This window comes from Colletes gigas, unplaced genomic scaffold (genome assembly GCF_013123115.1).
Source record: "Colletes gigas isolate AHSC1104 unplaced genomic scaffold, ASM1312311v1 Colletes_gigas_Sc00006, whole genome shotgun sequence".
Taxonomy (NCBI): Eukaryota; Metazoa; Arthropoda; class Insecta; order Hymenoptera; family Colletidae; genus Colletes; species Colletes gigas.
The window spans coordinates 7,770,986-7,786,331 of record NW_025106635.1 but is presented as its reverse complement, the minus strand read 5'-3'; the positions used below and the strand labels follow the sequence as shown (position 1 = coordinate 7,786,331).

At 44.9% G+C, this 15,346-nt stretch overlaps 1 protein-coding gene across 1 annotated transcript; it reads left to right on the top strand.

Moving 5' to 3' along the window:
• Positions 1-2,930: 2,930 nt before the first annotated feature.
• LOC122395992 (J domain-containing protein) lies at positions 2,931-11,483 on the top strand. The gene is made up of 5 exons (XM_043394032.1): positions 2,931-3,166; positions 3,905-4,397; positions 7,184-7,285; positions 7,465-7,581; positions 8,139-11,483. The coding sequence occupies exons 2-5, from the start codon at positions 4,314-4,316 to the stop codon at positions 8,358-8,360; spliced, it is 525 nt and encodes a 174-aa protein (XP_043249967.1). The 5' UTR covers positions 2,931-3,166; positions 3,905-4,313; the 3' UTR covers positions 8,361-11,483.
• The last annotated feature ends 3,863 nt before the right edge of the window (positions 11,484-15,346 follow it).

The following is a 15,346-nucleotide window of genomic DNA, read 5'->3' as shown; positions in this document are numbered from 1 at the left end:
TCACGGAATACTGACAAGCCAGGGCAGAAGAGGAGTCTCGCGACGATGCCATGTGACCGTCATTCCTGCTCTCCTTCTCTTCTCTTCACTGCCACCACCCACGCATCTGGCAATGCCCGAAGAAACGCCCATGTGCGCCAGCAGCGTTATTTCGAGATAAATAAGGAGGGCCCCCGTCGTAGGAGCAGACACTCTGCCGGCGCACGGAAACCGTGAAAAGGGAAACCGAGGCTATATTCCTCTAACGCGACAGCGACTGCACCGTTTCGAACTAGATATAATTAACCGCGCGATTCCGCCATTGGCTCGATCCGAGATGCCCGCCAACGCGGGAAAATCCGAAATCGTGCGCCAAGGGTTCAGTATCTCACCCGGTAGTCCATACCGTGGCTGGAGTTATGGTCCCAAAGGCTTGAAAGCTCGCCCCCCAAACGAGAATACGACCAGAGGAAAAAACTGTCGGCGTTCTTTCAAGATGCACTTGACGATCGCGAAGAAGAGGGACGCGTCGCGCGTGCACGAACGGCTGCAAAGAATTTTTGTTGGGGTAAGGTTAGTGTTGCGCGCGTGCACGCTTGCGTGTCCTGTCACGCATCTGCGTACGGAAACAGAGCGGATCGTGTATTTCCTCCGGCGAGGATAAGCGCGTTTCCTTTCGGAGTAGAGCAGTGTGACCCTTTCGACGTGTTCTCCATCCCCCTTATCGGCAACGAGATCGGCGAACCTCGGTAAAAATCTCTAACAACGCCCCTGCTTCCAACAATATTCAATCGCGCTTAATCTTTAATTCCGATAAACCAACGATAACACTATCCGTTTCTTTCATCTCTGACATTTACGGGGGACGAGCCTCCCGAAAATAGAGCGATCGATTTCTGGAACACCTGCCCTCTCAATCCTCGCGGATCGGTATGACGGTGGTACACGTGTACTTTAAAGCGATGCATTACGATTATCAACGACCCATTAATTTACGGGGCCTCGAACGTTTCGGTGACAATGCAGAACACGGAGAACAAAGTGTTCGAATACGGGACATATTCCGAGACTCGTTCGCCATGCAAACTATCGAAATCCGAGCGTGCCTCGCCTAATCCCAGGTGATTGACTAACCCGGTTAGGATTGACAGAAGTTGCGGAGACGTAACGCGACGTAACGAACTGTTATTCGATTGTCGCGTCTAATTGGGACTAATCCACTTTCGAATGCAATTTGAATGATTTTTCTTAGAATAGCAGAATTATTTATTAATATTAGAGAAAGATATCGTTAGGAATAAGAAGGGATTATTCTTTGCAATAAGATTCGTGCAAGGAATAAGGCGAAGGGACCACAGAACGATGATTTATTGTTAGCAGCTGTTCGAACGTCGCCTTTTCGAAATGTACTTCCATTCTTTCCGGAGGAGCAGAACACACGTTGAAGGCAGAAAAGCGAAATGGTTAAGCGACTCTCCTGAATTCGAAGAAGAAGCCTGACCTCTTGCGGTCCCGTGGCTCGTGCTGTCACGTGCCGGTTCGCTGAAAAATGTGGCCGCTGCCGGTTGCCGATTTACCGGGAGAAACGTTGACATTTGGCCGACACGTGTTTCACACGTTTCGACGTCGAGCCGTCTGTTTCCGGCAGTACTCGCCTGACAGAGAAATCCATCACCATTTTCTACCGAAATCCAATAGTGGAAATCCTTCCTTCGAAACCGATCGGGTATATAGTTATTCGAGCAGCATATCGGAGTTTCCTAAAATTTTGCAATTTAAACTGTTTCGAGGGAGCGTCAACTTATTTTCCCAACAACGATATATCGTTGCATTTGATACGTACCAAAGAAATACTGGCAAATTGAACGACGCGTTTTCAAGGAGGATAGACACCAATGATACACTTTGTACGAAATTGAAGCAGCGTAGCAAACGCCTCGTTACCGGGAAGCTTTCTTCGTTAAAAAGCTCCAGGGTTTCCCAAGACAATAGCTTTAACAGCTGTAAGCAGAGGTACCGATAATCAGTGCCGTCTTCAGGGGAAGCGAGACGAATACATAATGAGCTTACCGCATTCAGTCACGTTTTGGTGTCTTCTTCTCCTGTCCTCTCCCATAATCCCGTGGAAAATTTGAATTTCTAATGACGTACGAGGTTGGAGAGGATTATCCGCGAGACGTCGCCTCTTCGCGCCTTCTCGACTTCTGCAAATGTGTACCTTCCACTTGCGTCGAATTAAATCGAGTGGTTAAATATTTGCCAAGTGGAACACCTCCGATAGGAGTTTCTAGCTTTTGAAACAGGCTAACCGAGAGACGGTCTTTTCCCTACGTTCGGTTTCCTCGCGTTCTGCGACTAGCATAGCAAACGGAGACCCAATCCTCGACTTTCAAGATGCAATACATTCGCTAACGAAAGTGTTCCAACGCTTATATTTCTGCCTTTTCGCTTTAATACGAAGGCTGTAGTAGGAAAATTGGAGGATAATTCAATTCTGTATGTTGCATTTACTATATAGTCATTAGAAACGTGCACCACGAATAGGTAACAATAGTACTCGAACGCTGTTAGGTTGTTGATGTTTCTGCGTATATCTTAATCCTGAGTGTAAACATTAGCATCGAATGTAAACAATAGAACATCCGGTTGGCCGTAGGACTTCGTTTGAGCAATAATAAAATAGAATTGTGAGGCGTGATAATGGGTACGAATACGGAAAGGGTTGGAATAAAAAAATGTGAATGGGAAATAATACCGAAGCTAAGCAAGAATAAACTAACTAATGAAAACGTGTCGGTGTTCGAAAGAGGCCCCTGAAAGCATGCAACCTGTTTCCCCGTCCGGCGATGAGCATATGATCGAGATCTAGATCACTCTGTCGGTAACGTCGCGAGATAATGCTCGAGGTCAAGCATCCGCAAGTGAAAGCCACAAGTCTGTGGAATCTCCAGAGCCAAGACGCAGTTATGCGTCGACATTAATTCCAGTCGATAGTGTTCCACGCGATACATCTACCTTCTTCCGTTGAAAATCTTCTAGATCCCAAACAGCATCGAGAAAATAATTGTCGCGCGTTCCCAATTACCGGATACTCCATTAGGAGCGTTTGTGTCCCCCATAAGTGCATTTGAATCAGAGGAATCAGTGTGCCAACGTTTCAGGATGTTATCGGAACCGAAATTCAAAGGTAAGGGAGTTTAATCAAGTTATGGATAATCGTATTTAGCGATCGATTCGACACCATCTTCGTCGAATTTCGGATTTCAATAAACGAAATATAATGCGCAACGTTTCGTGCCGAATACATGACGTGGGCGACCGAATTTCGATTCAGGAATGTTAATTAATTAACTCGAAGTACGACCGGTCAATTAAGGGAGACAGGACCGATGCTATTATACGAATTTACGAATATATTAGTCGGGTAATTAAGTTAATTGAATTCTTAATGGTAATACAAAAGTATGGAAAAATTAAATAATAAACGCAGTGTTTCGGCAATAATAGTAATGATGATTGCTTTGAGATCGTCAACGGTTTGTTGACGAGGAAATCTAAGAGGAAATCAATGGCGTTAAATGGCAAGATCATGGTGGCCAGTTGACAGATGCATTTCTCAAAATAATCTTATCGTTGAACTTCGATCTCAATAAAGCGATAGTTTCAGCAAACGCGTGGCACGTGACACCATCTTGCTGAAACCACATCTCAGACAAACCAAATCCATGCTATCCCTCTCATTGCAAAACTCTACAGCAATTGTAACATTACTTTCAGAACTTGAGTTTAAAAGTTTAAGTGTTGGTACTATGTTTGATAAAAGTAAGGATTTCGAAATCGCGAGTTTTTCCCACTGTGCGTCGTTCTTTATATCCGAATCAGAAATTGCGCCCATCTATGAACAAAAACTACACTCCCTCGACAGGGATGACCGGCTGAGAGTGCGCAGGAGCTTCTGGAATCGACTCCCACAGGGGTGGAGAAGGTGGTAGCGGCTGGTTTGCGCAGACGCTCGAGATTTCCCGGGAATCGGGTCTTTCCGGGTCTCCGACACGGTTTTCCCTCGTCCGGTTCACTTCAGCGGGCGACGTGCGACACGGCAACAGGTGACGAGGACCAACTCCGCGCGAACATCCTCGAAACGAGCTGAGAAAGGATCGCGGAACGAGTGACGTGACGGTGACGTGTGGGGAACCACGCGCGTTACACTCGAGACCAGTCGACCGATATCCACGACACCGGCCAACACTGTCCCCCAGGTGTAACCGTACGAACCGCCAGGAAGAACACCGTCCGAGAAACAATCGAAAAAGAACCGGAATTAACGAGGGAAAATGAGCGTCGAGGACGCCATCAACTATAAGCCCAGCGAGGAGGAGGATTATTATGCTCTCCTCTCGTGCGACGAATACGCAACGGTAAGCTTCCGTCATTTTATTCGGATTCACCTCACATTTTCACCCGTGCAACGAATTTTTCACCAACTACCTCTCAAATTGCTTTTCTGTTTTTCTTGCTTCTCGTTAAATTTTTGAACAGAATTTACGATATCTTCTTTCACGTTCTCCGTGGCTCTCGCGCGCCCATAAAAACATATGCTATTGTTTACGATGCTCTGTTCCATTTCGTAAAAGGAACACGATTTTTCGTCATGATGCTTGTTCTTTTCAAAAACAGGTCATTTTGATCACTCCGGTAGAAGTAGGCAGATGCCAATTATCGGTAGTTGCAACGTTAATTCCCTCGGCGCTTAATTATTCGGTATTTCGCGCGTAAATTATCCGTCGACGGTGGAAATATATCGAGAACATCGCGGCGTATTGCATGTTTTATACCCGTTTGCACGAAAACGCCGACGAGCGCAATTATCCGGCATAATATCAATAATTGATGTTTACAGAAGTTGATCCTACCGGCGAGTCGATAGTCCGAATATAAACAGTTTTCTGACAGCGTGCATATTTAGCTTACCTTTGACTTTTCGTATTCGAGTGCCCCAGAAAATTTCAATTCTCCGAGTCCTAAAAATACGGCTTTAAATACGATCTATGGTCATCTGTTGTCGTTTTGGAAACAATTGCATTCTCGTTTGAAAAGTGCATCTTCTGTTAGAAACGATCGGTGAGGGACTGTAAACACTTGACGTTATAGTTTAAAACAGTAGAGTGTTGTTTGCAATAATTGCACAACCGCGGAGAAACTTTAAGGTTCCCCGAACGAATGAAACGAACAATGAAAGCTGAATCAAATGCAAGACACGTTTTTCGCGATCGATCCAAGAAAAGCTTTCCAACAATATATCGTAAAGTAACTAGAGTGTGCAATATTCTCTTGAACGTCCTGGCACAATATTGGATAAGTGCACAGTAAAATTTCCATATCCCTTGTTTCTTGTTCGACGTTATTGACAGAGAATACACATTTTAGCGGATATTTTTCCGCGATCACGATGGAAAGCGATGGAACAGGAATATATGGAATATTTTACGACCGTTGTTAATATTGTATTTATCAATCGTGGATGAAAATATTTGTAAAATTTGACTGGCAGATATTCAAATATCGCGCGTGCATGGATATTTGCATACGTAATAGCCAATGAATAATCATCGTGCGTTGTTACTTTTACTTCGTATCGCCTTGACATTGGAATTCTTGTTAATAGAATGTATGCATTTGATACGGTTTCCGAAGTTATGCAAAGTTAATTAGCTTCAGTGTCAGCCTCATCACGGGAGACTAACTGCATCAGTCGCAGGCCCAACTTTAATTAGTACTTTGTTCGAACTTCTCGATGTACATAGATCGATCGCCGTCTCGTCATCGAGACTACGCACGACGATGTCATTTTTTTGCTCGTCTACGATTCCACGAATGCAGCGGAAGTAGAATTTAATAATCAATTTGTCGACGTTTAATTCAATAGAGTATCGATACATAAAAATATTCCAGGGTTCTTTAAGAAATTAATTCGAGTTTGAGTTTCAAGCGCTCGGACAGCACTAAACGATATTGCTTGCGACGTTGGAGGACAGTCTGCAGAACAAATACGATAGTCAATGTCTACTCCCGCTATGGTTAACGTCAGTGTCAAAGTCGGTCGATGCGTCGATGCAGCGACAAATATTTTTTTCGAATGTTTACACGATTACTTTGAGTCAATCGACGCTTCAAAGTAGTTGTTAACACGTCGGGAATCACCGATGATCGACTTTCGTCGCTTTAGTTACACGCCCGAGCGTTTCTATTTTCCACGAAACGACGCGAAGAATTTGCTTGGCATTGAACTCGATAAAATGGTCGATCTTCTTTAAAAAAGGTTCGAGGTGAATCGAGCATAGAAGCTGTTTGCCCGCAATCATGTTAGAAAAGTCGATCGCGCATCGTTCGGAGCACTCGCCGCGCCCCGTGGTCATTAATGTCGCGTAAAAGTCATCGCTGACCCTTCCCAAGGAATTACGTTAGCGGTTATCTTGTTTTCCCATCTCTTCGTCGTCGTTCTTGACGATCAGCTAAAAATAACGCGGCGTCGCTTTAAATAAAGCGCGGGAGTTAATGAGCGATCGTGTTTGCTTGTTTGCCGACGGACTGCTCCCAGCGTTCTCCCATTAAGAAATTTTACGCCTCCCCCCCCTCCACCATCGCCACCCCATCCCTCCCATTAGGTGAATTCATTAAATTGCCTGACAAATATCGTTCGTTTCCATTAGTAGCGAAATTGATGACGAGGGCAATTCCCGTCTCGATTACGCTCTCGAAACGAGCGGACGCGCTACAATGCTGTACCGGAATCATGTTCAATAATACTTCGATATCATCTCTTCTGTCGATATCCAGACGAGCCGCGAAACTCTAGATCCGTATCGCGAGGATAAAATATCTTCAGCGACGGTTTGCTTGCCTTATTGCATCGAGTATGGCGCTATTTTTAAATGTTACTCTTCGCAAGTTCTATTAGCGAGGTAAACGTCGACCTATAATAAGTCAATGGCTCGCGCAGAGTTATTTATTTGTTGGAAAATGATCCAAGCCACCTGTTGGTCGCGCCGATAACGATAGTTTCGGATAAAACCAAGTTTCATTGCCGGGAAGTAAGTTAATGATCGTAGCACATAGTTCACTCATGGTTCCACCCACACATAATTGTGGCATCTACAGTTTTAATAGATACGTCATTGACTAAGTTAAGAATATGTGGTTTCAGATAGAACAAATCACAGCCGAGTACAAGGTCCTGGCTCTTCAATACCATCCTGACAAGAACGAAGGCGACAAGGAAGCTGAGAGGAAGTTTCAGCAGCTGAAGGTTCGTATTTATTCAGTTTTTACGCGGTCAGTCGATCGTCGCGAGTCACCGGGACGCGATTACGCGACTGGTTTTTTCCCTTTAGCGTCGTTTCGCCTTGCATTAAGACGCAGAGTCTCTGCGCGTTACGATCTATACCTGTTTCCGCTGAACGTAACGCGATTTCATTTTTATCGCAGCACGCGAAAGAGGTTCTCTGCGACCCTGAACGGAGGAGCAATTACGACAAATGGAGGCGTAGCAAAATCGGTATCAGTTACAAGCAATGGCTCGGGATGAAAGAACACGTTCACCAAGTGAGTACGGTTGATCGAAATCTCTGAAAGATCGTCGTTCGCGGGACAATAGAGAACAACGGAGAAATCCCAAGGCGTCTGTGCGAGAAATTTCCTGGCCCATCGATCGAATCTTTCGGGGATACGAAATTCTTTCTCGATATTACGAAACTCCGGAGTCCCTTTGAGGAAACCGTATACAATCTGTCGATAATACGCTCGAGACTCCTAAAAGTTTAATCAAACTACAAATTGACCGCGATATCTGGTCCGTACAAACTTTGTCTTTAAATTCAAGTTGGAAATTGTTATTTCTAACCGCGGAGTCTTCTCAAGAGGCTTTCCGTAACAGGATATTTTTAAATTTTTAATTTATCGTTTATTTCGCGCTCGTAAAGAGCAGAAATTTCTCGCAAGACGGAGGACGTTGTTGAGTCGCGTATGGGAGTTTGGACACAAAGGGCAAGGGTATAAATTTAATAGCGATTCTCGAGGCCTTCCGCCATTAGGGGAACTCGCCGTAGTTTGATAGATATTGTAAAGTATGTCGGATAAAAAAGCAATCGAATACGTCTTAGTCGATGCACTGGAGCACGCCGAAGACGAAGGATCGCATGCTTCCGGACGCGTCCGGGGAGGCTGGTGGTTCTCCGGGTCACACCGTGGGCCAACCACCGAACGCGCACAGGAGAGCCTCGGAGGGTGGTGCAAACATTTACTATGGTGCGCGTCGCGACCTCGGATGGGATTCCAAGGCGCCCAGCGAGGTCGCCAACAAGTTCCGCAACTACGAGATCTAAGTTAGTCGACGGAGGTTCGAGGGGGGATTCTTCGGAGTCCGCGTCGCCAGGACCAACAATCACTTACTGCGTGTCTACCTTGACGTATATCGAATGGAAAAACCATAACACGTATTATAATAACATCATCTCAGCATGAATTAATCGTTCGTCATTGTCCAACCGATGGGAGGAAGAGAGATATATTACGGAGTCCTGGGGGGGAAGATCCGGAATCCAGGATTCTCCGGAAATTATTTTTTTCGTTATAGAGAAGAACGGAGGAACACGGAGAGCTCGAAATTTTGAATGTTTCGCGAGGACAGAGACATAATTAACTCAGAGAACAAGTCGAAGAGCGTGTGCTGACAAGGTATGATTTACTTCGTGCAAATCTGATTTTGAGATCATCTTTTAGAAAAGTTTGGACGTTCCGGCGGTCGAGGGAAACCTTGGCTAAGGGACTATCGGACGACGGACGGGTGTCGTTGTTTGCCGCCTTTTTGTTAGATTTCTTTTCTTATTATCGTCGCGTTGTTGCGTTCCGATTTGCGAGAGAACAGGTACGGAAGATACGCGGCAGTGCTGCCTGGAGAAATCGGGGACGTCGGGAAGTTCGTTCTACAATCGGTTGGACGGTGCTTTGATGTCGTATCGAGAGAAGTTAAATTTTCACGATTCCACGAAGGAATCCGAACGTAAGAGAATAACTAGTTGTTTCTACTTGTGCGTTACTCGCAACGGAACACTTAAGTGGTCGCGCAGCTTCGTTCGCGAACAATCGACGCATGTTTTTTTACCATTGGTAGATTTTTGAAAGGAGAAGCAAGCGTCAATCCTATTGTTTTTTCAATTTTACTTTACTTAGAAACGATCCTCCTTCGTTAATGTAATTAAAACGGGGTGTTGTTTATACGGAAACAATGAAACACGAACTGGGATCTACCACTTAAGTAGTTCTTTCATCGTCGAGTAGCTAGAAGGATAAAAAAAGTAACTCGTTATTTCTACATTGAATGCTCCTCAGTGGAATGTTTAAACAGTTTAGACTTCGACCGGTATGCCTTTCGAAAACTTGTTTCGAAGGTCTGTTTTCAGACGGGATTTCTGGCGCGCTGAGGTAAACGAAATAAACTGTTTAAAGTTTAAACAATCGCTATTGTCCACTGTCGAGTAAATCGATGACGGCGCACTTGTACCTGTGTCAAACGCAAGATGTATATCGTTCTTTCTCGACGATATTTGAATGTTCGAAAGTCCAAACACTACACCATAGATTTTGCATCGCCCACTTCTGTACTTCCATCAACCCCTTCGTTGAACAAGCAAATCAACCCTGGTTCCCGTGAACAATGAATCTGTGGAGAACAAATATGGTTTTACCGGTTTAGATAAATGGATATACGCGACGGAGAGTGATTTATTACAAAGACAACAGGACGTATAGCTTCCTAATTAGACGAATTTACGATTAATGATACCGAAAATCTCATAGAAGGCGGTGTGCATTGTTTCTACACGATGACCACCGTCTACTTCCCGTGACAAATAGGTCAGCATCCGCAACAAAATTGCTATGATTTTAAAATAAACGATCCATGCCGTCCCAGCGAAGGGGTTGATCGCAAACTCGTCGTACTTTCATCGATAGAGTCCCTTCTCGCAGCAGCGAGTCACGTCATTGAATTTTGTTGTTAAACAGCGTACTCTTATCGTTGTATGGTTTGTTTTTCTCATAAAAGATCGCGATAGCTAGCGTCGTTCGGTGAATAATTTTCCAATGTAATAAAAATCCTTCGGTACGTTGTGTTCGACGTAATTAAGACATGCAGCTGTAGCAGCTGATGATTGATACCCCAAAATAGCACAGCTGACTCGTGTGTGTATCGATGTGACCTTTCGGTATTAATTTTAAGGCTCGGAGGCACGGCTTGACTCGAAAAGTCTCGTTTCTCTCGAATCGTTTATCCCTCGTGTCGAAAATATAATCTCGCGTGCAAATTTCGCTTTGAAAATTTTCACCGTGGCGAAGCACGCAACAACTACTCGTGAAAACCCTAGTTCGACATCGATTCCTCGCCCTCCCCTCACCCTCTCACCCACGACGTAAATCGTAAACTAAGAATGAAATGCGTGCGAGCTCTATGCATATCTACAGCGACGGTGCAAGGTTTTCGCAATAAAATCCAGAATCGTAGCAATACTCCATCGTCGGGTGTACTCGAAGCTACACCCACGCGCCCCATCGATCGCGGATATCGAGATCGGAGTTTCGAATTTTAATTGCGGTGAAACGAAACGCGATAGTGCGTACGCGTTGAAATTAGAGTAACGTCGGCTCCACTCTCGATATTTTTCGGTGAAAATTCTCCGCTAAACTAGGAAAGGGACGCCCAATTTGTGGAGCGCGTGGAGCCCCACGGCGTACAAGTCAATATCGCATCGGTAAAACGAGACAAGCTCGAAGGGCTTGATTGTTTTTACTAATCACTTACGGAGTAAAAGGGACAACAACCGAAGCAAGTAGAACATCTTTGATGCAAGGATTTCCTCAAAACTACGATTCCCTTCGAATCCCCTTGCAGCAAACGTGTTCTATTTTCAAGATTCACGGATCAACGATAGTTAGACAATTTTCACCGATCGACTAATAATTTCTAACACACCGAACCAAGTCGCGTGCATTTTAAAATGTCCATTAGCGGCGTGATAAATTGTCGAGTCCGGGAGAAGTTTGAGAATGAGCCTGAAGAATCTCGTCGCGGACGAAACTTCCAAACAATACTGCACCTATGTGTCCTACATCTATATTTTTCTAGACGCGTCTGCGAACCTTGTACCTATAATCTGTTTATCATTTTCGCGCGATCGATCTATCGACGATATCGTGCATTCGAGAAAGGGACAGGGAGAAAGCGGTCGCTCGTTGAATTTTCGCGAACAGTATTTCGCCTCGCGTGTCCAAGGAATTCAGCAAACGAGAATTTCTCCAGTCCCTCCGAAACGTGTGAATCTCTGTTACGTACGTATAAATATATAAATATATATATACACATATGATGTATAAAATATATATTCGTCACGCGCTGGACGACGCGACGACATGTATTCGTACCATTAAAGGTTCAATAAATGTGTTTAATTAAGAACAGTTTGCATCGTGTATTTGTTTACCCGCTCCTTAATCTTTTCTTACCGCAGGAAGGTTGGTCACACGATCGTCGCGCGAATCTTTTTACGATCTTCACCGAGTCTTCCCAAGATCGAAAAAACGATCGCGAAAAATAGAATTGAATTAACCGAGCGTAAACGCGGCGAACAATGGGCGCGCGCGATCCTTTGTCACCGTGAACAAACTTTCGCTATCTCTTGGGACATATTCACGGACACTGCACGGAACCGTGGCCCAATTTACATCACGCGAAACTTAATGTCGTTTACTCGACGAGCGAGCATTCACAGCGTTATCCAACGGGGATGCACTTTTTATTCGTTCTGCAAGCAAACGCGCGATCCGTCTTTGTCATTCTGTTTCGATTAACGAGAAATTAGTCTCATTTTTTCAAAAAGCAATTACCCGAACATTAATAATTCGAAATGTTCCCACGAGGTTACGCAAGCTGTTAGAGAGATAAAATGCGAATCTGCGTTATGATAGTTTCGAAACTGGTTAATTATCGGTGGAGGGAGACGGGGGAGACTTTAACGAAGCGCTATAAAGTTTAATTGGATTGATAGGAGGTTTAATAAATATGCGTTTAGGGGCCGGCATTCGGCACGTTGCTCGATTTCGACGCGAAACCGCGTTTACCGAAGCTGTCGACCATATTTTCCGTCTTTCGAATGAAACCGCAGCTGATTGGTAGTTCAGTCGGTCGAAATCACAGCGAACCGCACGAATTTCCCAGTTTATTTCGAGAGCCTCGGTCGTTGAAATGTAAACGAGGCAATTACGAGCGTGCGTAAACGTTCGATTCCTGTTTTCTAACGCCTTTGATAGACATTGACGCGATAATTCTAGATCCGCGCATGAAATCTTCGCGAAGGATCCTGCGCCTAAACGAGGAACAGACCGGCGATTTGTTGGGAAACGTTTTAATTAAAAGGCAAGGGTGAGGGTGGAACCTGTGTCGACGTATTTTATTCGCGTGGTCCCTCCCTGTAAACCATCTTCACGAACAAAAGGATCACAAACAGCAGGCTCTCGTTAGATAAACGACCGAAATTGTCGAGAAATCTTTGAAGCGCGAAACGAATGTCTCGCTCCAGTTCCCAATCATCCACCGGTTGGACAATATTCTGTATTGGGAAACAAAATTCTCCATCGTAAACTGCGACGTGTAGAACGCGTCGAATCGGCCAGAGCCACGGTTCAGGGAATAAAATAACAATTAGCTGCGAACTCTTTGCATCGACTGTACCGACTTCGGATCGATACAACCTCGTAATGTTCGTTATTTTGGTGAATGCAAGCTTTATCGGTTCCCGGGGCAAAAATAATTTTGTATATTTACACGTGCGACATTTTTACGACAAAAACAACATTCATCTGCCGCTCGATCGTCGTTCATTACGCAATATCGGACCGTCGATCTAACCCAGAGCTGGAATTCTATTAACTCTGGGTCCCCAGGTGTCCCCTACACCCTTTCCCGATGAGTCCTAATGTAATCCAACGCGTTGTTTGCTTGGACACACGAACCAGCGCGAATCCATCAAACCGAGATATAATAAAAGCGTTAAATTTAGCGATTTCGAGATCAATACTGTAGAATCTCGATTGACCGGATTCGTCGGGACCGGGACAGCCCGGACAAATGTCTTTTTATAGTATAACGTACCCGTCGATATACTTCTGCCTAATCGTGGAATTTCCACGAAATCGTTTCCTCCACCTTCGATACCCTTATTAGACTACGGCAGGGAATAATGCACGGACCGTTTCCTTTTATTCGCGTTCCTGCGGCCATTAAACTGAAATATCGGACAGCATTTTCGGGCGATGTGTGTCAGTGCACACCGTGTGGCGCGATCGCTCGCGTACAGAGCACGTAGATGCAGGTCGCGATGCACTTGGAGGTCCTTTAGGAGCCATTATCGTGAATGCATTCACCTCCGGTGGCCGGTTCAATTCCCTAATACGGTGAGCGTTGGCTGCGTTCGCCAGATAACGAGAGATCGCTGCCTTTCGACCGGCCTCAAGCATCGACGGTGCTTTAAACTTTGACCTATTGGCGTGTGCAAAGACGGGGATCAGGTTCGGTACACACTTATGAATTTCAATGGATTCGCCGCTCAACCATTCACTACGCTTCGTTACTATCGAGTGCTTGAAACGTTATTCATCGCGGAACGTTCGCCCGACCGAAGATATTGCGCGCGCCATTTTCTCCGGCGAAGAAGAATACCCGAGTTAATTCTCGAAGGAATAAATCCCGGAATGGTCGACGAGTTTCCTTTCGACAGCGCGTGAAAATAAAAATAACTCTTGCAAGTCGGTTCACAAGCTTAATATCCTGCGAGAGGGGACGCAGATGGCGGAATCGATGATCGACCAGAGTTCTCGAAGCAACGGGAAACTTGTTTCTATAATTGCGTTACGGGAAGTTACGTCGGAATCGTAGGCGGTCGGTTAAAATTTTAATAAGGGAACGCGGGGAGCATCTGTCCCCGGTTCGCGAGATCCCCACATTCCTCTATTTACTTTGGTCAACTCTATGCATGGCTAACTAACGCGCTTTAAATTTACAAAATGGAGTTACCAGGAAACGACGTTCTGTACGACGAAAGTTGAACGCGTCCCGGAGTTTAACATTTTTAATACGACGAAAAAATTACCGTGTTTCGCGAATTCCGTTTCGAGGTAATTATTCAGCTCGAAACTCCAAATTTAACGCTTATTATTTACGATGCTCCTCGCTGGATATTTTAATTATCCATAAAGACTCGTTTCCTGATCCCTTTCATCACCGTACTCATCGCGTGGCATTATTCCATTTACGAAACAACCTGAACCGTTTCGTAACGATGATTGTGCAACAGATCGCGTAACCCGCGCGTTTGGAAACAATTAAATATTTTCTATATCGGGAGCGACCGCGTTCGAATCTGTGCGCCGGTTCCCGTACCCTTGCGTTTCCTGCTCGTTCTTTTTATCAAATACCTTATTAAAAAAAAGTTTATTGAAAGCGTCAATCTCCCAGGTAGCGGCCTCGCCTGGCGAGATGAAAGGCTGGATAAAAAACGAACAGGAGCGAAACCAAAAAGAAGATTAAGAAGGATCGCAGCATGAGTAGCGAAAGTGGCCTGATCGAGCAAAGAACAGCGGCGAGATAAAGGGAGTAGCGCGTAGGAGGGCAAGAAAATATAGATTCACGGGGACGGAGCGAGACCATGATAGAAACGAGGAAGACGAACGGATATGCGGATCGATCCGAAAGACCATTCCGTGGGTGTTCGAGCTTCGTCTCTCTCCTACCGATGGTTCTGGCCGAGGATCAAGCAAGATAACAACCCCTACGTCTACGTAACTCGGTTTCGATAGGAAATTGCGATCTATGCATGCATAAGAATACTTTGGTACTCTGTAACGGATGGCTTCACGATTCTACCAATAGATGATAGAGCTTGCTGATTAGGGGTGCCATTTATCTCGTCATTTCCCCTGGAGAGTGCCGTCAATTTCACGGACAATCACTCGTGATCGTAGCGTGGAAGCTCGTGCATAAATGTCAAAGTTCACCCTGTGGGGGTAAAGTCGGGCAACTCCGTGATAAATTTACATTTCGTTTGTGAAATCCTAATATCAAACTGCTAGGGGGGACAAGTAATCGATGTAAAGACCTTTATGCGGACGGTAAATATAAAAAAAAAGTATGCTTGCATAAAAGAAAACACAGTTGCATTTTCAATTAGCAAATGAAAAGTTTTTGAACGTCCCTTTGTAAGAATCTAGGAAAGGATCTAGCATGGTATGTAGAGGCTAGCAACTTTATAAGCGATCGATA

Excerpts from the sequence above, each read along its gene's own strand:
- LOC122395992 (XM_043394032.1), top strand. The coding sequence starts at position 4,314 with ATGAGCGTCGAGGACGCCATCAACTATAAGCCCAGCGAGGAGGAGGAT. Across the intron at positions 4,398-7,183 it reads CGTGCGACGAATACGCAACG|ATAGAACAAATCACAGCCGA; the intron begins GTAAGCTTCCGT and ends ATGTGGTTTCAG. Across the intron at positions 7,582-8,138 it reads TGAAAGAACACGTTCACCAA|TCGATGCACTGGAGCACGCC; the intron begins GTGAGTACGGTT and ends AATACGTCTTAG.